A 26,816-nucleotide genomic window follows, 5' to 3' on the forward strand; every position below is an offset into this window, starting at 1 on the left:
CAGACGCCAGACCGGAAGCCTTGCGCCGCGCGGTGCTTGCTGGGACTCGTAGTCCCAGCACCGGAAAGGGAGGCGCCAGGTTGGCCGACCTGGGACTACAACTCCCAGCAGGCAATGCCACTCCCCTTTGCCCGCCCCCTTGCCACGGCCCACCTGCCTGCCGCGGGTTAAGGCCGGGAGGCCGCAGCGCGCGGCGAGGGCCGCCGCACATGCGCTTTGAGGGAAGATGGCACCTGCCGGCTGCTGCTGCTGCGGCTGCTGGGGCGGCGCTGTGGCCGCCGCGGGCGCGGCCCGGCGCGCCCTGGTGCTGCTGCTGCTGGGGGTCCTGTCCGCCGGGCCGCGGCCGGGCGCCCTGGCCACCGAGCACTACTCGCCACTGTCCCTGCTCAAGCAGGAGCTGCAGCACCGGCAGCAGCAGGAGGCCCCGGCAGGCGGCGGCTGCAGCCCGCAGTCCGGGGACTGGGGGGACCAGTACTCGGCCGAGTGCGGCGGTGAGTGGGCGGCGGCGGGCGGGCGTCCGGGCGCGCGGAGCGCTGGGGCCGCGGGGCCGTGGGGGCTGCGGGCTCCGGGGCCGATGTGCGGGCCGCCCGGGCCTCGCCGCCGCCGGGCGCGGCGTGTGCCCCTGCGGGAGCCGGCTCCGCGAGGTGTCACGCCGGGGCCGCTTCCCGCCGCTCACACCCACGCCGCTGCGCGCCCTCCTCCTGAGGCCGCCTTGGGGAGGGCGGTGAATGGTGAAAAAGCTGACAGCATGCACCCGAGGCCAGGGAGTCCTGTCCGCAGTCCTGGCAACTGTTGAAAGGGTGGAGGAGGAGATGGCAGGTGACCCGGGGCAGCCCCGGTCCCTGCTCCGGCCCCCTCGGGTGCGGTGGGAGCGAGGGAGGGACCGACCGACGAGGAGGTCCGGACCGTCTCGCGGGGCCTGCGCCCAGAGCGGGAATGCCTGGCCCATCTTAGGCCTGGAAATCAGGTTTCCTGACCTCCCGATTGATGCCTTGTATTAAACACAGCCTCTAAACATGCGATCCCTGGAAAAAAGGAGGGAACAAAAGAGGAAGCCCATCTTATCTGCTCATTGACATCTTGCTTCCATCTTGCTTCCAGTTGTTTAAGATTGACCTGTGATCTGTCAGGTGTCTCCCAGAGAGTAGAAAGGGCCCTGCGGGCTCCCTGCCAGTGTCTGTCAGAGCTGTGTGTGTATTGGAACTGGGCCAGCTCATTCATTAAGATTGGCAACTACCGGCCTCGGCTTAGTAAGAGGCAGATCTCTCAGGGGCAAAGTACATATGTACATTTTCTGTCTTTGCCTCAGGGTCAAAGACCTCTGTAATGGGTCTTTTCACTCTTTAATCCCCTGCCCTGCCCTCCTCTTTTCCTTTCCTCTTGCCCTGTGAGTTCCCTTAAGGATGGCTTTTGAAACATCTGGGTCTACCTGACTCACTAGGAGCTGGCTAGTTGCTTTTATGGCCTCACAGCAGTCCAGCATTGTCCACCTGGGAAGACAATTAAGTATTTTTTGGTTGAAATGAGATGTCAAGATTAGCACACTGTGATTTCCTTTTAGCACAATCTGACTTCCTTGAGGAAGTCTCACTCCTTGAGGGCCATGTGACTTCTGCCTTTTGTAGGAGGCAGTGGCCAGTAACAGCATAAATGTCGCGGCCAGCATGGCATAGTGGAAAGAGAATGGCTTTCCCTGACTCTGAGCAGGTTAATTGCTCATCTTTGCAAAGTCACCTTTTCTGTAGATTGAAGACACTGTTACCTCACTACAGGGTTTTCTTTTCTTCACAAGGATGCTGTGAGGAAAATGTGAAATAGCTAACATCCATGAGTGCAGTGCTTGCTGTGTTGTCAGAACTTTAGGTTGATCAGCCAGTTCTTTGTCTGTCAGAACACTGGTGACTACATCACAGGATGGCAGTTCCTTTTCTCAGATGAGAAAACTGAGGCACAATGAAATCTTCACTTACCTGGGGTCCTACAGCTGGAAAGGGAGAGGCCTAGATGATTAGGCTCCAGACAGAATTTGTCTTAAACACCAAGTGGTTATAGGTCAGAAAACACATATGTAGTATTTACAAGCATATATATGTACATAGTGTGTAAATCTTCATTTCCCTTCCCTCCTGGAGTCATGTGAAGCTCACTGCCTAAAAGAAACTGATTTAAATTATGAAATCGATTGATATCATTAATCTAGGTGGCTCATTTCACTCTGTGGCATCACGCTTCTGATGAGGGTTAAGAGTCCCCATTTGTAATAGTGATTTTCTTAGTTTGGAATTAAAAACGTGCTGTGGCAAATGCATGGCATGAGTCTTCCACACAGCCTCCCCTGGGCTGATGCATGTGTCCCAGTGGCTGCCAACAGGTGCCTGAAGTGGCTTGGCTGCTGCTGCCATCAACCGTGGGACGTAATTCCCAGAGTCACCTGCTTGTGCTTCTTGGGTCTCCCGGTGTCCCCCTGAGCTTTCCTGGCTGCAGTGTGACAAATGCCATCTCCGTCGGGATAGACGCTCCCCAGATGTCCCTCACTTCTCCCTCCTTATCCTGGACGACCAGGTAGAAGCAGGTGGAGCCTGCCCCGTCCCTGTCTGTTCCCGGAAGAGCAGACATAGCAGCAAATTCAAGATTGACAACGAACCAAACTGTAGCCTGAGGGGCTTGTGTTGTGGAATCAGTTCTTCAGAATCAAACAAGACCTGACCTTACCAGCTATTAGTCACGGCTCCATCGTTGCTGGCCTCTCCAGCCCCAAGCCTGTCTGCATCAAGCCAGCCCCTATTCAGAGGGCAGACACAGCAGCATGGCCACCTTTCAGGACCCTTCCCACCACTTTGGGGTTCAGGCGGCTGAGTTGATGCCTGCTTGGGTCTGAATCTGCACACCTTAGGATAAGCTGTGTATGTGTTCTCTTAAGACAGAACCCCCAGTAAGTGTAGGGCAAGAGAGAACGGCTGGTGGGAGCCGTCAATCTAAACAGCTCTGAAATCCAGACCCAACAGCCAGATCCAGGCCCCAGGGAGCAGCCTTGGTGGGCCGAGGGGACCCCCGGGGGCCCGGCCGCCCAGACAACAAGCGTGAATGATCTCCGTGCCCCTGGGCTGTGCTGTCCCCCAGTGCCCCTTCAACTTTTTGTCCTCCAGCATGTTTTCACATTTCACTTTTTGTTTGACAAGCGTGTGTAACCACACACTTCTGACCTTCTGTTTTCCTGTGTTGAAAATGATCTTCCTCTTTTAAAAAATGAATACTGTCATGTACGTATTTTCCCAATAAAGATCAATTTCTCTTCCCTTCCTTGTTCTCTTGGCCCTGTTTGTAGTTTGGAATTGTGGGGAGAAATAATGAACAAAAGCTTTCCCCAAATCCTTTCCTTCAGTGTTATACTTGTGAACGCGGTGCGTTCTTATTTAATGCTCTTGACACCAAAGTAGGTACTGTTTTTATCTCCAGGCCACCTAAGGGGAAACTGAGGTGAAGAGAAGCTAAGAAGGGTTGCGTGCTGGAGAGTGTAATCTGGCTTCCCGAACGTTTGTGAACTTCTCATCAGTAGTATTTGCGTATTGGTATAATTTCTCACTGGTGTTATTGATAAAGTCCTGTACCCTTAAGCTTTGTTTGTTGAAAGGTATATTCTTAGGTAACTTCTAGAATTTCATGTCTATCCATGTGCAAGGGGGCTTCATTCACTGAACCTAGGATTTTGAACTGCAGAGCCAGAGTGGGTCTGTTCTTTTAACTAAAAAGCTATTAATGTGCCTGAGAGATGCTCCTGGGTGTTCTGGACGCCAGGGTCCAGAACTGGCTGGGGTCCTCGGTGGGGGGAGAAACCAGTGCGCAGTCGGCCTGGCGACAAGTGCCCTGAGGAACAGAGAGGTGTGGGGATGTCCCTTTGAGAGGTGGCCGGGGAAGGTCTTGGCTGAGGTGACCTGAGCAGAGACCCGGGTGGAGTGAGACTTGGAGAGACCTTAGAGAGCTCTCAGCTCGACGCCCTGGTGTTACTGATCTGGTGACACTAGCACTGGGCATGCTTAATGGCCTCGGTCAGGTTCAGTGATTCAGTTACAACCGGAAGTAATTTTCTGTAGTTTGTTGAAATGGATAATCCCAGATTTGAGTTTATTTCATTTTCCCAGTTCTTTGTGGAGAACAGAGCATCAGTGTCTGAAAAGTAAGGTCTGGTAAAGTTGCAACTTTTCTGCTGATTCAAGAATTCAGGTTTTCTCCTCTGTTCTTCCTCCCAAAGCTAGGCTGCGTCTCGTTCCAGTGTGGCCTTCATCTGTATTAAATACGTCTTCATGTGTTCTTTACAGACAGTCCAGATGTATTTTTGTCATTCAAACGTGCATTTCTAGTACATGTCTCAAGCATAGTTTTGTTTTCCTTCTTTGAAAATGTATTAAGTGTTATTAAGAACAGTTGAATTTATGTGATTCCCGCCTCCCCTTTTCTACTGCCTTCTTGAGTTTTTTTTTTTTTTTTGGTCTGCTTCTAGATGAGGTAGTCCTGTAGTTGCTGTCTTTATGATGGTTTTCAGATAGCCACCTTCCTCTAACTGGTGGCATTATTAGCATGATGCATACTTAATGCCTCAAGTTCAGTGATTAGTTTACAACTGGAAGTAATTTTCTGTAGTTTGTTGGAATGGATAATCCCAGATTTGAGTTTATTTTGTTTTCCCACTGTTCTTTGTGGAGAACAGGGCATCAGCATCTGTCTGTCCAATCTGGGAGCTCTAACTGCCAGAAAAGGAAGGAAGTAGCTGTTAGCCCAGCTCTGTGTTTTTGACGAAGTCACTGAGACTGAAAGACGGTCAGTATTTATGGTGTCTCTCTTAGTTTAGAACTCGGTCATTTAAATACATGACAGGGGTCTTACTGCTCACAGCAGCCTTGAATCACTCCTGTGCCTCAGAGGTGGTGGCAGGAAGTCAGTGGGGGAAACTTACAACGAGAGCTATTTCCTCTTTGGTTTTGGCTGCGGGGAAGTTAAGAGCCACGTTTCGTGCTCGGTCATGGCAACTGTGGTAACCCTTACGATGAATGTGTTTGCTTGATCCTTTTCCCTTGGTCCTGATTTTTCTGTTTGTCATTGTCCACAGTTTTGCAGCAAATCTCTTCTGATCCTTTTTAAGGCACGCCCAGTAAATTTGCTGGCGAAAAAGAGCTAGCAGATTTTGAGCCCGAGACTGGGTTTCAGAGTGATGAAGAGATTTGTCCGTTGTTATCTTAGCCAGCCCAGGCCACCGATCGCTGGGAGGGTGTTTGCCCCTTGTGTGAACCGAACTTCGTTTCTGAGGAAGTCCTCTGGGTTTGGGTTGTCTTTGTAGCGAGAGCCCTAAGAAGCTGACGGCCCGTGGTATTTGCATACTCCTTAGCTTTTCCGTGTAGGTCTGGTAGAAGGTAAATGGACGGCTTTGGGCGACAAAGGTTAATACTGTTCCCCTCTGGTTGAGAGTCAGAGATACGTGACCTGGATTTTAAAATCTACCCTACGTGGGACACGAGTCCAGGAAGGGGCAGAGCACTTTCTGTATGAAAACTTTTCAAGGAGCCCCTCTTACGGCGTGTAGAGACTGCTTGGCTTCATTGCCCTCAGTAACTACTTGCCGACCATCCTCCTTTTAAAGCTTCCCCTTTTTACGATGTAGTGTTTTAAAGGGTTCCTCTCACCTTTTCATTTGGGCTTGTTATCTTGCAGATAGAGTAAGTACAAACTTTATTAAAGGAGCAGAATTTTAATCCTTTTTCACTTTGGGTTAAGGCTTTCCAACATTTTCCTCCGGCTAGCTTTTTAATTTTTTACTTTTTATTGAAACATGACACACATGCAGAAAAACGTGTGTATCACTAGTGGGAAGCTCCATGGATTTGCACCAAGCGAGTAACCCATGTAACCGGAAGGAACCCCAAATCAATCACCGAGAGCTGTTTTTTAAGCATGCCAGTAAAGTCTGACTCCACGTCACCCTTGTCTTCGTCTGGAAACACCTGCCGTGGCTTTATTTCTGGCTTGGGAACCTGCACGGTGCAGGGGACTTCCTCTGCTCAGGTCACGTCCTTCACAGGGACACAGGAGACCTGTCAGGGAACTGTCCTCCGCTCAGCACCTCTTCTGCAGAGAAGCCCAATTGATTGACTTCTCTTGTGCCCTTTTCCTGCCTGTGTCTGGGGTGTTCTAAGTGACACTGTGTTCTCTTGTGACTAATGCTCGCACATCACTGCCTCGATCTGCTTCAGCCTTCCCAGCAGAGCCGATGCTCTGTCACAGCATGTGTGGGCTCGTGAGAAGGTCCTCAGCTCGTAAAAGTATGTGCCACCCTGAGCATCTGATGCATTTTTCCGTCCAGTTTGTACCCCAGGCTAAGTGAATCGCTTTTGTGGGGAAGGCGCGCCGCCCAGCTTGTTGGCTGCGGTGCCCGCCAGCCGCCCGCCACCCGCTCGGTCCTTGGACTGGTGCCATGTCATTTGCTTCTGTGCCTCTTTCTCCATTCTGTGCAGCTGCCCAGCTCCTGTTCTTTTGGTTTTACTTTCTTTACGTGTGGCAGTACTTTTATGTGGGTTAATACAGGGTCAATCAGATTACTTTCATGCTTTGTTAAAAAAGCCATTCTGTCTCTTTAAGATGGCTTTACAGATCTGTGTTCTGGAGGATTAATTATATGTTGACTTTATAATCTAATTCTGAGTAGGTGGCCTCTATTTTCAAGTTGTTTTATGATAACTTACACATCTCAGGTACTGATGAATAATATTTTATTAGAATAGAAGAAGCATATAAATTTTTCAGAGGAGATTTTTTCCCGTTATGACTTTTTCCTGTTATTACATTCTAAAAGAAAAGTACCACTTGGGACCATCGAGCAATGTAATATACAATGTCCTTGATTCTGAACCCACTTGGGTCCGCTTACCCGCAGCACAGCAAAGCCAATCTCCTGACACTGGGTAGTGGTGGAGGAAAGTTCAGCATTTATTTGCAGGGCAACAAGCCAGGAGAACTGGTAACTTGTGCCCCCCAAACCCAAACTCCCCGATGGCTTTCAGGGAAGGGTGTTAAAGGCAGCATTTGTGGGGGAGAGGAGGGTACAGCTCAGTGGTAGAGTGCATGCTTAGCATACACAAGGTCCTGGGTTCAATCCCCAGTCTCTCCATTAAAAACAAATTAAAAAAAAAAGGCAACATTTGGGCTGAGGGTTGCAGCCTGTGGAGTTTCTTCTGATTGGTTGGTGGGGAGGTAACAGAGTGATGTTCAGGAATCTTAATTATCGCCTTCTGATTCCAGCCAGTCTGGGGTCTTGTACATGTAGCATGTAGTCATGTAGAACAGCATGGCGTCACCATCCTCCACCTGGTGGGGGGGGGGGTCTTAGTTTCTGCAAAGCAGCTCGAAGACACGCATCAGATTGTCATGCAGATCCCTTAAAGAGGAGACTGCTTTCTCACTGAACTATTGTTGAAGCTGTTAGTACATTCTTGCTTGACTGCCTTTCCTTGGTTTTCTGCATTCCCTCACTTCCCTAATTAGTAGCTGCTTGAGTCTGCTCCTCAGAGCTCAGGCAAGTCCTAGGAGACTAAAGCCTCTTTCTACAAACGAGAAGTGGGAGACATGGAGGGGCTTGAGGGCTTTGCATCCCAGGGGGCCCCGCAGGGTCCTGCTTGGTTTCAGCTCCTCCTTTTCTCTGATACTCCTCGACTCTGAGAGAGACGGGGCAGGTCAAGAAAGAGAGCAGAGTTTTGTAACGTTGCAGCGGAACTCGGTTTTAAGGGGACTCGGCTTCATCCTCCGCAGTGGTTGTCTTACAAATGCTGAAATTGATCGAAGCAAAGGCACTACAAGCCGATGTCGTGTAGCACCTGCTTGGCCTCCGGGTAGCACCTCCTGCCACAAGAGTGCTGCCTGCTCTTCCTGGATACCCTCCACCTGGGACTAGAATTCTCAATAAATATTTAGCATCTGGCTTCCAAGTTCCAGCCTCTCTGGAGGAAAAGCCCAGACAGCCTTGTTTTCAGGTGCACTTGGCCGACGGTCTTGTTATACCTAGAGGAGGTGGTCAAGTGGTGAACACAGCCGAGCAGCTGCGGAATTCCTTATAAAATGTTTCCTTCTGGCACTGGCCGTGGGCTTTGCTGTTTGCAAGCTTTCAGTCTGTCTTCACTGGCGGGACAGGACTGTGACACCTCCTCTCCTCACCAGAAGGTAGGGCTCTCCTCCTATCTAATTGAGAAGGAAGCAGAGAACGTCCACGCTTTCCCACCATCCTCGCTGATGCCCGCCTGCAGCCACACTGTTAGCTTTTACCTGCAGTCCTGTTGCCTTGGAGGACTCATGGCTTCTGCGAGACCAACTCCCTCCTGGTACCCGGAGTCATTCCCTCTTGTCTTCCGTCAGCACACACGTAGTTGTAATAGCTCCCTTCTCGGAAAAACAAGCAACAAAGACAGGACCACCGAGTCCTTCCAGCCACCACCTTGTCTCTCTGCTTCCTTTTACAGCAGAATTCCTCAAAGGAGAGGTTGACATGCACTGTCTCCGTGTCTCCGATTCTTCCTCAAACCTACTGCAGTCAGCTCCTGTCTCTCCATCAAAGATGCTTTTTTTTTTTAATGGAGGCACTGGCGATTGAACCCAGGACCTCATGCATGCTAAGCACACGCTCTACCACTGAGCTGGACCCCCATCCGGAGATGCTCTTCTTAAAGTCAGCTGTGTGTAAGGTTTAGGAGGAGAGGAAAGAAGCTGGATGGCATTGCTGTGCCTAAGTTGTTTATCAGTAGGACCCGCATGGGCGGAATGAGTGGTGACAAGTGTGCTGTGTACCTCTACTGATGTGACGTTCAAAGGCACGGCTTTCACAAGCCTCCACTCCGCTGTTCATCCTGTGACCTTAAACATGTCTATTAACGTTGCGCATCACTCCCCACGTGTACAGTGAGCCCAGGGTGTATTCTGTCCACCTCAGAGGACGAGGACCAAAACAAACAATGTTTGTGCAAGTGTCTTGAAAGCTGTAAAGTACTGTGAAGACCAAAATAAACTGAAGGAAAGTAGGAAGAAGAAATTAACAGAGAACCCCAGCAATTTCAGTCTGGATGTGTATACTGACATTTAACAATCATTCTGTGAACTGTGGGCATCATGTCTATTTCTCGTAATTGCCTTATGAAGATACGTGGTGGTAGTTATTCCCGTTTTACAAATGAGGAGACTGAAGCTGAGAGAAATGAAAGGACTTGCCCAAAATCACACAGCCAGTTAGGTGTCTGGTCTGAGTCAGTCTGGCTTCAGAGCCGGTGCTCTGAACCACTCTGTTACTTTGCCTCCAAATTAATTACATTTGTAGTCGGGGAAAGAGTAGATTTAAATATAGAAGATCTGGTTCTTTGCAAATACAGGTAAAATTTGGACAATTATCTAGCAAGGCTAATCAAGCAAAATGAGAAGAGAGGGTGAGAAGGGATAAATTGGGAGTTCGAGATTTGCAGATATTGACTACTACCTATAAAATAGATAAACAACAAGGTCCTACTGTACAGCACAGGGAACTGTATTCAGTATCTTGTAGTAACTTAAAATGAAAAAGAATATGAAAAGGCACATATGTATGTATATGGATGACTGAAACGTGATGCTGCACACCAGAAATTGACACAACATTATTAACCAAATGTACATCAATTAAAAAAAATAACAAAAAAGAAAGAAGAAAAATTCAGTGGGCCCTTGAACAGCCCAGGTTTGAACTGTGTAGGTCCACTTATTCATGGACTTTTTTTAGCAGTAACACGGCAGTAGTGTGTGATCTGTGGTTGGTTGAATCTTCAGTTGCAGAACCGCAGGTTCAGATGGCTAACGATGTTATATGCAGATTTTTGAACTGCACTGGGGGCTGGGGGATGGTGGTACTCCTAACGCCCAAGGTGTTCAGGGGTCGTCAACTGTATTTGCCTTTAGAAATCATTATAACTCTGTGTATAGCTGTATGACAGAGATGGCAGAACAAGTCAAGTAAATGGATAGTTCTTTAGAAAAAGGTAAATTACCAAGTGAATTCTCCCTCTGCCTCTTAAATATTGTGTCCCTACCAGGGTCAGCTCTTTTCTTCTCATGACACTTCCAAAGGCTTCCAAAGCTTTCTTAGAGATCCTAGCTGCATGCCCTGCTTACTCATCCACTGTAAGTTCATGCTTATCAAATTCCTCTCTCTGTCTGGCTCTTTCTCTGTAATTTCCTGACTACATGCAAGACAGCTCCCAGTTTAGCATCTCACAAGCACTTGGCTTGAACCCAAAGTTAGCACTTCCTTTCCCTGTAAAACCACTCTTCCTCTTCACTGTCCCATTGCCCTTAATGGTACCACTCCTTTAGCTGCACAAACTGGAAACTGCCTCTTTCCTCTTCCAAAGCCCCAATTTTTCACAAAGCCACATCCTTTTTACTTTGTATGTCTTTAGACAATGACTCCTCCATTTCAACCCAGCAGCCTCCACCAGCATTGGGACTTCTCCCATGTTTAACTGGCCACGGCCTCCACTCGGCCTCCCTGCTCCAGTCTCTGCTTCTTCTCTCCTTGCACCACCATCAGTGGTCTCTTTTCCTGCTTTAGCTTTCCGTGGCATCTTGGCATTAAAGGAGAAAGGGAGAAAATGAACTGGATACTAAACTCGAGAAACAAGAAGAGGCAGTAAGGGAAACTGGAAGGACTGAGTAGAACAATGTCAGAACAAATGCATTAGAATCAGAGCAACAGCGGAACTGATAACTAGATCCAAGAGCTGTTTCTTTAAAAAAGAGTAAAATAGATAAATCTGATAAGGCTAACGAGTAAATAGGAGAGCAGGTGCAAACGTATGTTATCAATGAGGGGTACTGCAGACCATAAAGGCCGTAAAAATTAAGAGATAACTGTGTAGAAATCTCTGCTAATAAGGTTAAAAATACGAAGCAATAGAAAAATGTCCAGGAAGATGAGGTAGAAGAAAAGATGAGATTCTGTAATGTGTCTTGAGAATATTTCTGCAGCAGTCACCATTAAATTATTTGCATGACCTAAACAAGAAAGAAAACAGACTTTTCTTAGTTCTGTGGACATCTCTGCCACTTCAATATAGCTGGTTGGGTTATTATTATAAAATAATTGAAGCCATAGTAAGTTATATATTTTTAGGTAAAAGAACAAATTTAACCTCCTGTTCCAGACAACTGAAATTACAACTGGAACAAACTATTTTCCTATCACAGACCTTACCAAACTAGCAAAAAACACTGATGCCAGAATCTAATACAGTTGCAGGTGTGGGCGGGGTTCGGGGAAGAAAGCTATTAACATAGTTATAAAAATCCTAAGTAAAATACTAGTAAACTGAAGCCAGCAAGCAATTAAAAGAATAATCTGCCTTGATCAATTGGAGTTTATTCTAAAAGTACAAAGATGGTTAAACAGTTTAAAAAAATTAAATTGATCACCTTAATAGCTCAAAGGAGAAAAATCATAATGTCATAAAGAAACATCCAAAATCACTTGATAACGTTCAGCCAACTTTCCTGATTTAACATTTTTGATAAAACAAAGAACAGAAGAATTCTTTCTCATACTGTAAAATAACGTCACTCTCAATCCTTCCTTTATATGGTGAAATGTGTCAATCTGAGAGTAACCGCATAGAGCAGCTTCCCACTGGATGCTTATAAATGTTAAGTGAAAAAGTTTTATTGTCAAAAGTTGAGGAAATTCTGGGTCATTAAATGAAGTGTTAACGTCAGGAATAAGCAGGGGTGCCTTTTATCAGTGATATTGTTGAGCATTTTGGGGGAGGTTTTATCCAGCACAATGAGATACTAAGTGAATATAAATATTAAAAAGGCCTTGATATAATTATGTGTAGCTGATACAATTATCATTTATAAATGGATACATTTTATATATATATAAATGGAGACATTAATAGAGCTCTTAAGAGTTCAGTAATGTGGGCAGATAAAAAATATTCAGTTCTAGTCAGCTAAAAAGACAAGAGATTTACAATGTGCTTTGTTTCTGCCTGGACCACTATCCCGTCCTGGCTGCCTCCCATGGACCTTCATCTGTTACATCCTTAACTTGGCTCAGATCTGCCTTCTCTCTCTTTCTGGCAGACAGCCAACCAACACTTCCGCTGCTTTGCTGGAGGGTGGCCTGGGGCAAATTACTTAGACTCGCTGCCTCATTTACCTCTTCTTTAAAACGGGGATTGGAAGGGCGCCTGGACTTGGTAACTGGATCAGTATTGGCTGATGTTGGCCGCTCAGTCCTCCGAAGCTTTCCCCAAGCACTGTGCTTCTGAGTATGCTGCTGTTCACAGCTCTTACTATTGCATCCTTCCGATTCTTTATGTGGCTGATTACTGTTGGCTTCCCCACTGAACTATAACCTCTATATACAAGAACAGGGATCTTTTCTGGGTTTGAGGACCCTGGAGGCTGAGGCTGTGGCTGGAACATAGTAGGTACTCAACAGATACGTACTGAACCGGTGGTTATCAACCAATTTTTTTTTTTTGATCACAACAAACTTGAATGTGTAAATCCTGTATAAAAATGATAAAATTCCACATAGGTTAATTAAAAAAACTTGAATAAATAGATTAAAATTTGTAAAGAAGTCAAGTATTCTCCCTTTCATTAATCTACAATGTTAATGCATTTCTAATAAATATCAGACAGGACTTTGTTTGTTTTGGAACTTTAACAAAATGACTGAAGTTTAGCTGAAGGAAGAATGTTTATCCAAATAACCAAAAAAAAAAAATGATGAAGCTTTGCTTTTACATGAAAATGTATGCTAAGGTCATTGAAATGATGCAATTAACTGAAAGCAGAATAAACATCATTATAAGGGATTAGAAAGTCTAGGGAAAACAACAACAAAATGCAGATTTACTGTAGAGAATTGAAATTTTATTTTTAAAATATTGAAATGATATATAATCTTATCAAGTTAAATAATGAAGAAAATTTAATCATATAGGAGAGCATTTATATTGTTAAAGTCCAGCTTATGAAACAGTGTAGCCCATTCAGTTCTCACAACCTAATGGTAATAATAGTAGCAAACATTTTTTAGCTCCTGCTTTGTGTCAGAAACTGTACTGCACACTTTGCTTGTATTTCCTTATTTAAATCTCACAGCCACCCCTGTGATGTAGTTAATCTATTACTGACCCCGTTTTACAAATGAAGAAACTGGAGATTGGAGAAGCCAAGCAGTGGCCAGGAGCGAGTAAGCAGTGGCAGAGAACAGGAATTCAAACCCAGCAGCCTGATTTCAGAACTGTCACTCTTAATTACAGACACCAAAGTGTTCGTGGTGGTTCCAAGTGCGTGGTGGTATTCTAAATGACTTTTATTGGTGTTCTGTGATTTTTCTCCATCTTCTACAGTGAACATGAACAACTGCTATAATTTTTTTAGAAGTAGGTCTCCTTTTAGACAGTGGACAGTTATCTGTCTGAGCCACTGCAGAAGGTGGGTATAAGTCATCTCAAAGATTCCTTAATAAAAGAAGTCTAGAATCAGACCCCAGTGACTCTAATGTATGATAAAGGTGGCATTCAAATTGAGTTTTCCTAAGTGGTCCTGGGATACCTGGCTGACCATTTGGAAAGTTGATGATTAGAAATTCTTTTCTGTATCTTAGGCCAGAATAGATCGGATATTTACAGATTAACAAAGGAGATAAGCAATTGACAGAAGAGACACAACTGGCCAATAAACCAAAAGTTTAATCTTACTAGTACTATTTCCGGATGGGAAAAGATACAAAGAATGGTGGCACTCCCATGGTGTCTGACCCCATCCACTTCCCTCGTGGGAATGAAATTAGTGTTACATCTTGAGGGGAATGTGGCAGTATATTTGGAAAGTCTTAAACTTACTTATACCCTTTGCCTCCGCAATTGTATTTGTTGTGCTTATTTAATTGCCTAATGGGGTAAATTTGCAAAAAGCATAGGCCAAGGATACTCACTGAAACAGTGTGTATAGTAAGAATAAAAGAAAAGACATCCTGACTATCCAATGGCAGGGCTATGGTTCAGTTCCACACAATGGAATGCCATGCAGCTATTTAAAGTTATATAGATGTTTGTTTATTGAAACTGGAAAGAATTCCACAAAGCAGAGGGATGGTTAGGAGAGAACACAGCTGTGTCTATGCAATGCTTAGTGTATGGTAGGTTCTCAAACAGTGCTTTTTTTAAAAGGAGGCAGAAAAAGCTTATAATTTAATGTATATCCAGTTGCTGACCCCCAGTTGTTACTGGTTCTTCTTGTCAGACTAAGGCCTTCCTCTGGGTCCGTGACTTCCCCGGGTCTGACTGCGCACCTTTGAAACTCACGGTTTTTATTTTCCAGCACCAACTCCCATTCCCTCACCGGGGTAGTCTGCTCACTGCCCCTTTGTGTTTGCTTGCCTTTGTGTTTTTGTGCACCACTCCTGCCCGGAATGCCCGTTCGCTTTCTGTGCCCCAGTCTGGACCCGTCCATCCTTTGAACCCTGCGGTGCAGTGGGAGACTTAACCTTCCAGCTTCGGTCCCCGCTCCCCACCAGGGCCATGTGATACTTCGCGTCCAGCTCCCTGTCCTCAGGACACACACGCGCGAGAATTTACCCCAGTTGTTCACATGGCTCCTTGAACATACTTTGATACTCTCTACTGACTGCTGAATTAGCATACTTTAAAAAGTAACTTATTAAGACAGAATTAACATGACATGAAGTTGACCACTTTTAAGTCAACAGTTCAGTGGCACTCAGTATATTCACTAAGTTAGTGCAGTCACCCCAGAACATTTCCATCACTCCAGAGTAAACTCCTCGTCCACTAAGCAGTTTCTCTCTGTTCTGTCCTTCAACTGCCAGGGTCACTCTGTCTCTGTGGCTTTGCCTACTCTGGATATCTCGTATAAATGGGATCAAGCAGGATGTGACCTTTTCTGTCTAGTTTCTTTCACTTAGTTTTTGTTTTGGAGGTTCTTCCATGTTGTGATATGTATCAATATTTGATTTAAAAAATTTTTTTTTGATGAAGTATAGTCAGTTTATAATGTTGTGTCAATAACTGGTGTACATTCTAAGTGAAGGAAGCCAGTAAGAGAAAGAAAAATACCCTATGATATCACTCATATGTGGAATCTAAAAAAGAAAAAAGAAGACATTAATGAACTCATCTATAAAACAGAAACAGACTTACAGACATAGTAAACAATCTTATGGTTACCAGGGGGAAAGGAGGTGGGAAGGGATAAATTTGGGAGTTTGACATTTGCAAATGTTAACCACTATGTATAAAAATAGGTAAAAAACCAAATTTCTTCTCTATGGCATAGGACTATATTCAATATCTTGTAATAACCTTTAATGAAAAAGAATATGAGGAATATATGTATGTATGTGCATGACTGAGACATTGTGCTGTACACCAGAAATTGACACATTGTAACTGACTGTACTTCAGTTAAAAAAAAACCTAATGTATAGCATCACAGCTGCTGTGAACATGCATGTACATGCACTTGCTTGAGTCCCTGTTTTCAGTTCTTTGGGCTACAAACCTTGGAGTGGAATAGCAGAATCGTGTGATAATTCTATGTTTACGTTTTTGAGGAACCACCCACCTGTTTTCTACAGTGGCCACACCATTTTACATCCTTTTAGCAATGCACAAGGGTTCAATTTCTCTATATCCTTGCCAACACTTGTGATTTCCATTAAAAAAAAATTATAACCATCCTAGTGTATGTGACGTGGTACCTCATTGGTTTGACTTGCATTCCCTAATTAATAAGGAAGTAGAACTTTTTTTATGCACTCAGTGGCTATTTGTGCGTTTTCTTTGGAGAGTTGCCAATTCAAGTCCTTTGCCCATTTTTAAACTAGGTTGTCTTTTTCTTGTTGATCTTTAGGAATTTTTATATATTCTGGATACTGGACTCTTAGCGCATACCTTTTAACATTAGGTCTTCCTGGCTTACTTTCTTCCTACTTTCGTGATTTTTTTTTAACCTCCGGTAAATACTGCCAAACAGGAGATGTCTAATGAAAGAATCTTACCAACTGTGTTAATTGTTGTGAAGACGATCACTGATGGGTGTGCAAGATGCTTGGAAACTAGAAAACAATGCACAGTTGTAAAGGTGGAAGGGGGGATTCCCCTCTTAGTGTTTTTTACACTTGTCCTTATTTTGGTTTTGTGGATTCTCAACATTTCTATTCATAGTTAAGCACCTAAGAGCCACAAATTTAAGGCGAGGAGGATAACAAGGACTGTTTGCTTTTCAGAGTCATCTTTTCTGAACTTCCATGACTCCGACTGCGAACCCAAAGGATCACCACCCTGTGACTCTTTGCTTTCCCTCAACACTGAAAAGATTCTGGTATGCACTTTCTGTCCATGACTTCTGTTACTGTGACCTGAAACTCAGTGATACTCATTCCAAAAGGCAGAGATCGCCTCTGTTTATCAACCAGGAGTTGAGTCCAGTTGGTTCCATGTGTGTAGGATAAAGATAAGTCATCTCATGTCTAGACACGCTGAATTATTATGACTTAGGGGTTGGATGGTTGGTCATTCTGGACCTAGGCCTCTTTACTTTAAAGTTCTGAGCAATAAAGGAGCTCATGGTTGAACCTTGTTTGTAGGAGCCTTATGGATGTGAAGGTATAGTATAATCTTATTTTTCCAGTCTTTGCCTGTGTTTTCTATCTGTGTTTCCAATCTGTACCAACTAAACTGTACAGGAGACCTCACCATTCCAGGGATCAGTACCTGCCACTGTATCACATCTGTGTCTGCCAGTCCATGTGAGCATGTGGGCCCCTCCAGCCCAGCTGCCTCAAGGCGCAAGGGTCTTCTTGTTCACACTTAATTCTCTGAGACTGAGTTAAATTCTTTCTGTGCCCATGGCTAACATTTTCCTTCAACATCCACATAGATACTGTTTGCTTCTTTTGTTTAAAATTTCCCTTTAGGATACTCTTTCTTTTCCAGACAAAACTCTGCCTTCTCATGTAAGAACTACTGAATATTAGTAATAATTGCAAACTAGAGAATGATCAACTGGTTTTACCTAACTCATTGCACAGCAGTCAGCTTGACACATGGAAACACTTTTGGGTTAGACTTGTCCCAAACCAGAGTGGCCTAGGTTGTGAAGTAGTGAGTTGGCCATCAGTGAAAACATTTAGGTCGACACTGGATAATTCCCACCTTGGATATGTGATTAGATTCTTAGAGTTATTAGGGACCTTCTTGCTGATAGTAATTCAAATATTTTCTGCTAGTTGCATTTCCAACTAGTAACCTATGGGAGAAAGCTTATCAATCTAGGCCCTTCATGATTCCCTAAGTTGAGAACATGGGAGTTAAACTGTTCATTTATTCATTCATTGCCCAGACATTTATTTTGCACCTATTTTGTGCCAGGCATCATGCTAGGTAAGTACCCAGCCAGACTGTGGTGAGCCAGATAGCTTGGTCCCTACGCTTACAACTCTGACAGCCACTAGTCAAATAATGATACAGAGAAGCAAGCACAATTGTGCAAATTGTATGAAGGAAAGACAAAGGGTCAACATAATCGCCCTTAAATTAGGAGAATCAGGCAGGACAGCTTTCGGGAACTGAAATGTCAGCAGGGACCTGGCAGGTGGGTTGGAGTTAGTCTACTAGCAGCGTGGGGCTGAGTCTGGCCCACAGCGGCTCAGCTCTGTCCACAGAAGACAGCTATCAATGCAGTTTTAGAAACGGGAGAGATTCTTTGATCAAGAAATTAATTTTTCCACATTATGCTTTCCCTGCCCACTTCTGTTACAGATTTTTATTTCTAATATAATCAAAACATTTAAATCAGATGTGCTCTTCAGTGTACTCTGGATGTTGCTTGGCAAATGATTTCTTCTTTTAGTGGGATTTCATTTCTGTTCTCATCTTTCTGCACGGTGGCTTGGCAAATGGTAGCCTCTCATTGAATACTGGATGAGTAATAAGACTTTTAAAGTATCAAAAGCATTGTTCGTAGACTCCTTTCCTTGGCTCTAAGCCATTTGTTAAACAGAAGGATGCTTTGCATCTATGTGTCTGCCTGTAAGCAGCAGACAGAGAGGAAGGACTCGTGTCTGGTCCCACCTGGTTGTGCGCACAGCGCTGTGATGCCTTACGGTGCTGTGCAGTGCTCTGCTTCTCCAAGAAGCCGGATGAGGTGCCCACGTGTGGAAGCTCCCAGCTGTAGGGCAAAGCGAGAAAGAGCTGATGGAATTTCTCCCTAGTCACCGAGGTTTTACTGGAAGAAATAAAGTGTAAACACTCCCAAAGCAGTGGAATCTTCAGATGTTTCCCTTTGTTCGGGGTCCTGAATGGGACAAAGTCAGTACTGTGTATCTCTGCTGACATGGGGTGCCCTTCTGACCTGTGTCTTTTAACTTGTGTTTTAACCAGAGGTAGATTATTCTTGACCTGTTTTAAAGGCAAGCCAAATACCACTCTGTATCTGAGCATCAATCCAGATTGTAACAGTGCAGGGAATCTAAGTGGAAATACCTTGTTACTGTGCTACTTACGTCAGGGAAGCCCAGGAGACCACGGTTAACGAGTACCAGTCACCAGCTAAACAGCACATGCATCAGTCAGAAGAGTCTCTATGTAATAGTAATTTAGCCATCATATATGCCTGTAGGCGTTTGTACTATGGATTTAAAAAATAAAAAAGGAGGAATTCAGATAATTGGGATGTCGCTGGTTTCTAAGCCTATAGTTTTGCCAAAAGTGGTATCTTCAGTCTTAACTATCTTAGCTTTTACTGCCTACGTGTGTGTACAAGTTTTAATCACATCTCAAGTGAATCTGGTGTGAAGTTATCGTTTTAATATGTACCCTGTAGGCTAGGCAGATCACAACGTTGTGTTGACAGTCAAATCTTCTGGCAAAGTGACAGCTGTTTGTATTATTAGCTCCAAAACACAATAGAGCCGTCATTTTGTACGGTGGACCCTTTCTGCCTGTCAAATCGTTCCAGTTACTCAGCTGGCTGACTTACTTTGTTTTTCCCCAGTTTCCACTTCTGTTTTAGCTCTTCTGCCAAACATGCACGCGTGTGTCTGCATCATCTTGTCTTGGGCGAAGCTACTGCATTAAGTAGGATATTTCTGTTCATCACTTGCTGTGCATTACTTGGTAGGATGTCTTGTTTCTTGGTCAGGTTTTGTTGGTCCTATTATGGCGTCATCTCTGTCCAACCCGTAGCTCTTATTTCTAAAAATATTTTTAAGAATGTAAGAAGCAACATTCTGTTGTCAAGCCACATTGGAGGACCAGTCACCAGCATGTGATCTTTGCAACATGATTGACGGCATTAAATAGTCTGTGGAGGGAGCCTTGAAGCAGCCAGGAAGCTTAGTCCCCATGAAAGTAAAATAATAGGTGTTCTTGGAAACTGAACCACCAATGATAAGGGGAGGAAGCAAATCATTACAGCACATCCCGTGATCTTGAAGAATGTGATGGCTAGGACTTAATGCAAATATTTTCCTGGTTCCCTATACATCAAACATAGCTTTGATTTTTTAAAAATACAGGTTTCACGATAACTTTTCTCTTCATCTGTGATAAGCTAAAATGTGCATTCGTTTGTTTTTTATTCCAGAGCCAGGCCAAGTCTATTGCCGAACAAAAGAGATTCCCATTTGCCACTGACAACGACAGCACAAATGAAGAGCTAGGTAAGACTTGGATCAGGGGCTCTTCCTGGGGTGTTTGCCTAGAGTTCATGATTAGCTGCAGAGCAGGTGGGCAGGATGGTGAAGCGGGCAGAACTCAGGGACAGGCTCTGCCGACATGAGGGGTTTGATTTCAGGTGTATTTGTTTATTTTAATGGTGGTACTGGGGATTGGACTCAGGGCCTCATGCATGCTGAGCACACACTCTACCAGTGAGCTACACCCTCCCCCTTTGACATGAGTGGTTTGAGCTTGGATATGGCATTCAGCCCTTGTGAGGGTCTATTATATGTCACAAAATAAAAAGGTTTGGATGGAATCAGTAAGGTCTGTTCCAACTCTGTGTTTCTATGGAAATTAATAACTGTGGTAATGAGTTCTTATGAGCTGTTAGCATTCATTAAAAGGTGATTTATGTGCTGGCATCAGCTAGGAGCAATCTAGAAGTGAAAGCAGAAGAGAATGACGCCTGCTTTAGTCTTCTGTGTAGTAAAATAGCTGGGTTTCAGCTAATTTTACTCATGGAGCCAGTCAGTTATCACTGGGTCAGACCTGAAATGCATGTGAGTGTAGAAAGGTGAGTTCATTCAAGCTTGCAAATGGGTCATGCAGTTTGGCTTGTTCAAGGCGTGTCTTAAAACAGGCTGGTTTCTCTGGGGTGTGATATGCCCGGGGCATGTCTCCCTCACTGCCTGCTCAGCTCACGCTGGAAGGAGTGGAAACAAAACTGAACACAGGACGGAGCGGTGCAGTGGGACAGATTCCACATGGGCGCGTGCTCCTGTGCGAGGGCCCAGTGGCCCAGAGTGCCTGCGAAATTTTTTTCTATCTACTTGACACATAATCACTTTCTCCTCTCTGTGGCCAGACGCAATTTATATTAAGATTGAGTGCTTTCTGAACTGGCTTCCTCGTCTGGTAGTGCAGATAACTGAGAGTTGACTGTTTTGAAAATATTTATCTCTTTTTTGTGTATGTTCTTTGATTACGCTTTGAGAATTAATTATCCTTTCGGGCATCAGATTTGGTCTCTTCTGCAGCCCTTGGATTCTGTTCAGTCTTGTATTCATTTATTAACTAATTCACTGAGGGCCTGGTCTAGCTCTAAGAATAGTCCTGGTACCCTGGGGATAGGATGGGCCCTGAGCTGGCTTAAGACCTTTTGAATCTCAGTATTTTTTTTTCCTGGAAAAATGACTTCTGTGAACAAACGTGTCGTCAGGAGATAGTAAGGATTTCTGGCAGATTCCAGCTATCCTGGTTTTTTTTCTTTATGACTTTGAACTCCCACAACCAAATTTAGATCCTAGTAATCATATTTGTGCAAGATTTGGCTTTTTTTTTTAATTTTAATTTTTTTGGGAGGGGTGGATAATTGGGTTTATTTATTTAATTTTTAATGGAGGGACTGGGGATCGAACCCAGGACCTCACGCATGCTAGGCATGCCCTCTACCACTGAGCTATATATACCTTTCCCCCAGCTTTATTTTTAAATGGGCACTTTTGGGTTTTTCTCCAAAAAATAGTTACTATTAGATGGAAAGATTTAAGACCTGCATTTGATCTCATTTGAGTGGAGTCCAGCAGCCTCGCCGTGAGCAACAATGGAAACACGTTCCTAAGTACAACTTTTATCCCTTAAAGTGGTTTTTGTTTTCATGGGTCCCTTAGTCATCTGTTCATTCCATTTACTGATTATGGGGAGAGAGATAGGAAATTCTAGAAATTTAGATCTGAAGGGAAGCTAAGAAAAATTTCTACAGGCTTGTGAAGCAAGACCCAGAGAGTAACGAGAGTGACTGAGGTCCTCACGACAGCACAGCCGGCGAATGGCAGGCCAGCATCCCCGCCCAGATCTTGGCTCCCCAAAGTCTCATCATCTCGTCATCTTCCCGGATTCAAAAATGTTCAAGTTCCTGTTTTACTCCCTTCATCAAATCATCGAGGACCTCAGATCACTTTGCTGTCCGACCCGGGGCCCAACAGTCTCGGCGCTGCCTTGACTTTTCTCAGGGGAGCGTGTTGGTTAGAAGGGTGGGTCCCCGGGCCAGGCAGCCTGGCTCCTGTGTCTCGCTGCACATTGTCTCTGTGCAGTTGGTTTAGCTGCTTCCTCTCCTTGTCTTCAAACGGGAATAGCAACTGTACCTACGTGCGCTGCAGCGAAGGGGTATGTGAGTTACACACAGTACGCTAAGTGCTTAGGGCTGTGCCTGGCACGTACTCAGGGCACAGTGCCTGTCATTACTGTTGTTGTGGTGGCTGGTTTCACTACTAAAGCTCCCGACCCCACCCCACCCCCACAGAGAGGTCCCTGGCTACCTCATTATCTGCTGCAGCTATCTAAACAGCATCCATTCCTATCATCCAGAATATGAGGTTGGCCTTAATTATCTTGTCAAAGAAATCAGGGTAAAAGCAGTTCTCTTTTCACGGTAAAGAATGATCCCGAAAACTCTTGAGTTGTTAGGACGCTCAGTATTTTTGAATTGTGCTTTTCTCAGGTTAGTTATAAAGATACTCTGAATCTCTTTGCATTTAATGTTTCTACTGAATGTAATGTTTTCGCTACTTTTAACTGTCCGGAAATTTAAACTCTGAATGACAGTAAGAGTTTTTGTTGTCTGTCTTCTTCTTCTTTTTTTTTTTTTTAAAGGTTTTTTTTTTTTCTTTTTTAATGGAGGTACTGGGGATTGAACCCAGGACATCATGCTTGCTAAGCACACACTCTACCACTGAGCTGCACCCTTCCTCTTGTTTCCTATCTTCTTGAACACTTATTAAACCCTAGAATTGGAGGATTACAGTAAAGCTTTTTTTTGCAAAGAAATATGGTCAAAATAGTATTACATTGAGTTAGGAATACAATTTTTTCAGGGATATTTGGGGATTTAGGGAGTTAGGGCAAATACAATAGATGGAAATATAATCTAGAATATTAAAATTTATTGTTTTTTGGACAGGTGAAAACCTTAGTCCAAATATTGCCATGTTTCAAGAGACTGTCACGGCTCTAATTTCAAAATACCACTTGAATTAACAATTTTTTATTCATTTTTAGAATACTGGATTAGCGCTTTGGTTATATGTTGAATAGAAGAGGTAAGGAAAAGACTGCCACCGCATTGCTGTGGTGTGAGTTATGTATGGTTAAGCATTATATTAGTATATATTAATCTGAGCCTCTGTTTTTGTTCTTACTAGTTAATGGGCAGTAAATTCAGCACTCTGTAAAAATCGAGATGTGATGCTATTTGAGAATTTCTTGTAACTTTCACAGTAAAATCACATTGCTATATTATGTGGAGATTATTCAGGCTTATTGCCAGCTCTCCTAGCTGGGAAACATCATAAAGATTATTCGGTTTTTGAAAGTGAGGGATGAGCTTAGAAAAAGAGAATTCCTTCTTGCAGGCAGATGTTTTATAGATGGCTTTAATAATTTAAATCTAGCCAGAACTATAGAAGACTGATTAGCAAGTGCTGAGCAGCAGCAGAATTCAATTACATCTTATTAACTTCTAGGTTTTCTTTAACTGCTTCTAGTCCTTGGAGCTACCTTTTAAGGTTCAGAAAAGAATTTAGTTACCATTTTCAGTCTGAGTTCCTTTGTTCGTTCCTTCAATATTTTTGTATTTTGTTTTGTAGCTATAGCATATGTGTTGGTTGGCAGCGGCCTCTATGATGAAGCCATAAGACATTTTTCGACGATGCTTCAGGTAATTTTTCTTCTTAATTATATAATTTCAAGTTGATGGTCACGACAAAAAAAGTACGGACTTCTATAGCTAAGTTGCTGCCATAACACATGGATTTGGAGATTTTACAAGAAAGTCAAGGAGATCAGCCCTGACTGAGCACTCTCCCAGTACAGGCCTTGTGACCTGCTCTCAGTTAATTTTGACCGCGTTACTTTATCGTGAAGGAGGTAGATGAGACTTAAGGAGGTCAAGCAGCTTGCTTGTCATCTCCTGACCATTAGGTGGCAGAGATGGGATTCAAACACAAGTTTCAAAAAGGCAGACATTAGCCTCAGTTTATTTTCCTCCCCGCCACGGTGTCTCCTGAGAGACGTGGACCCTGGAAATCCGTGGAATTCTGGTTGTTCACTCTATGCAGGAGTTGATCTGCATGGTTAAGTCCACTCGGGGATTTGTTTCTCACCTTAAAAAGTGTAGTTGTGAGACGCTTGATGATTATACTTGGGCCTCTGTAGATTGCCGGCTGCGTTAAAATCTGGTTAAGACAAAGTGCTTAAATATACGTGTCTAAGAGTTACAAAGGAGACCAGTGATGCAGCCTAACGTTGTCGGCCTTGTATCTCGTGTCATTTACCTGTATTCTTTTTTTTTTAAGGGCTCCACTTTCCTAGTTTTTTTAAAAATATATTTTTATTGAACTATAGTCAGTTTACAATGTTGTGTCAGTTTCTGGTGTACAGCACAATGCTTCAGTCATATAGGAACATACATATATTTGTTTTCATATTCTTTTTAACTGTACGTTACTACAAGATATTGAATATAGTTCCCTGTGCTATACAGTATGAACTTGTTGTTTATCTATTTTATATGTAGTAGTTAGTATCTGCAAATCTCGAACTCCCAGTTTATCCCTCCCCTCCCCCTTCCCTCCCTGGTAACCGTAAGTTTGTTTTCTATGTCTGTGAGTCTATTTCTGTTGTGTAAATAAGTTAGCTTGTCTTTTTTTTAGATTCCACATATAAGTGATATCATATGGTATTTTTCTTTTTCTTTCTGGCTTCCTTCACTTAGAATAACATTCTCCAGGGACATCCATATTGTTGCAAATGGCATTAATTTATTATTTTTTTATGGCTGAGTGGTGTTCCATTGTATAAATATACCGCAACTTCTTTATCCAGTCATCTGCTGATGCACATTTAGGTTGTTTCCACGTCTTGGCTGTTGTAAATAGAGCTGCTATGAACATTGGGGTGCAATAGGCATGTGAAAAAAATGCTAAATATCACTAACTATCAGAGAAATGCAAATCAAAACTACAATGAGGTATCACCTCACACCAGTCAGAATGGCCATCCTTCAAAAGTCCACAAATGACAAATGCTGGAGAGGCTGTGGAGAAAAGGGAACCCTCATACACTGCTGGTGGGAATGCAGTTTGGTGCAGCCACTGTGGAAAACAGTGTGGAGATTCCTCAAAAGACTAAAAATAGACTTACCATATGGTCCAGCAGTCCCACTCCTGGGCGTATATCCAGAGGGAACCTTAATTCAAAAAGACGTTTACCTGTGTTCTTGAAGGCGCTTGACTGTTAGCTGTTGCTGGCGGGTCTGTCCAGGAGAGCCCAGTGAAGGAGACATGGGCTTGAGAGTTAGAGACACCCGAATTCTAACCCACTCTCTGGCTTCCTGGCAAGTTATTTAACCTCCTGGATTATGGGGATAACAGCAACTACCCCCCAAAATAGTCTCATTCAGTTTAAATGAAATATCTCAGAAAGTACTGTGCTAAGTACCTGGCACGTAGTAAGCGCTCAGTTAATTCCAGCTCCTCAGAACACCATCCTGGCATTTTCACCTGTGCTAACCCAGTAAGAGCCAACAGATAGTTTACAGCCCGGTGAGCAGACAGTTTTAAAGTATTAATTTTGACATTTTTGCTCTACTTTTGTTGGCTTTTTTAAAACGTAGGATTAATTATGTTGATAATTCCTGTTTTCACTCTGAAAAAGTCCGTAAGATATTTTTAGTTATTACTTTAAGGTCCTTGGATCCCAGTGGCTGTGTGTTTGAGTGGTCGTATGCGGTAGTGATCTTCAGTGGAGTTTAAAGTACCATGGGCAGCTTATAAATAGTTTTAAAAATCGCCTTTCTGTTTAGCGTTGCAATATTTGAAAAAGTAAGCGAACACTTGTACACAGTTAACCCTTGATCCTGGTTTGAAAGAGAGGCTTTGATGCATCTATAGGAGCAAGCGTCAATTAATTTATGGGAACCAATCGAAGAAAACAGTATGAGCTTGCAGACATGTTATCAATTCATTCAACTTTTGGGAGAATATGATTACCATTCTAGTTGAATAATGTTAAAGAGAAAAACCTTAAGTAATAAAAATTTCCTAATTCTGCCACTCTATCATTATTTAAATAAGTTTTCTGTTTATGACCTTTTCAAAGCATACATCTGTTTTATAATCTGAATAGATGTGCTATTTTGTATTAGCTTTTCACTGAACTTTATACTGTAAGTGTTTTTCAGTATTTCTTCACAATCATAATTTTAATGACTGTAAAAATGTATTTCCCTTGCAACTGTATTCAGAAAGTAGATCAGAATTTTCCCCTTTGTGCTGAGAAAAGATACTAACATACTGAAGTTCGATAGAGCCTTTTCGTCAGTCTGCTGTGGGGTGCTTTCCGCTGGAAAACTGGGAAAATGTGTGGTTTATCAGATGGGACTGCTTTTCTGGTGATTCAGGCTTCTGATGGGGCAGGCGTGGGGGCTGGGGGAGCAGCGGGAAGGTCATATCTATGGGCCCCGGAAGACAGGGCTGGACGGTCATTCATAACACGCCCTTCCCTGGGGACGCGATGCCCTGGGCTTCCGGCTTCCGGCTTCTCCCTTCCCACCCTTCCGTTACATGCTTCCCAGCCTTTCCCACATCATGACACGTGTGGAAAGTCATATTTGCATGGCACACTGGACGAAGCAGGAGCAAACTGAGGGGCATCCACCGATGGCTCGGTGAAGACTTGTCATGGTTTCTTCATGTCATGTGACTATTATAAATACAAAATACAATGATTTGCTATTACATGCTAAAATTCTTTTTAAAAAGTTTAATCGGAGACCTGGTCCTGCTCCCCTGGACAAAACTTTTCCATATGAGGCTTTCTGTTTGAAGCCGAAGTACACAATTCCCATTTAAGAGCTTTTTGCTGATTTCTTCATATTCTTGAGAGCCAGTGTCATCAAGAAACTCCAGCTCGGTGGTAGCAAGTGTCCAAAGAATTGTTATTGCTACTTCTCCAATGGAGCAAAGCTCCTCTTATCATGACTCGGACTTTGCATCCATCCGT

General features: G+C 43.8%; 1 protein-coding gene across 5 annotated transcripts in view; it reads left to right on the forward strand.

Annotated features, from left to right (window-relative positions):
- The first annotated feature begins 137 nt into the window (after positions 1-137).
- Positions 138-26,816, forward strand: part of TTC13 (tetratricopeptide repeat domain 13) — a 71,432-nt gene continuing 44,753 nt past the window's right edge. For 4 of the 5 annotated variants that reach the window (XM_072970963.1, XM_072970964.1, XM_072970966.1 and 1 more), the window contains exons 1-4: positions 138-491; positions 16,322-16,416; positions 19,681-19,756; positions 23,402-23,472. In XM_072970963.1, the coding sequence (XP_072827064.1) occupies positions 227-491; positions 16,322-16,416; positions 19,681-19,756; positions 23,402-23,472 (507 nt within the window). In that variant the 5' untranslated portion in view covers positions 138-226. The remainder of the gene's footprint in view (positions 492-16,321; positions 16,417-19,680; positions 19,757-23,401; positions 23,473-26,816) is intronic. The other variant, XM_072970965.1, reaches the window with a different exon arrangement.

This window comes from Vicugna pacos, chromosome 11 (assembly GCF_048564905.1).
Source record: "Vicugna pacos chromosome 11, VicPac4, whole genome shotgun sequence".
NCBI classification, from domain to species: Eukaryota; Metazoa; Chordata; class Mammalia; order Artiodactyla; family Camelidae; genus Vicugna; species Vicugna pacos.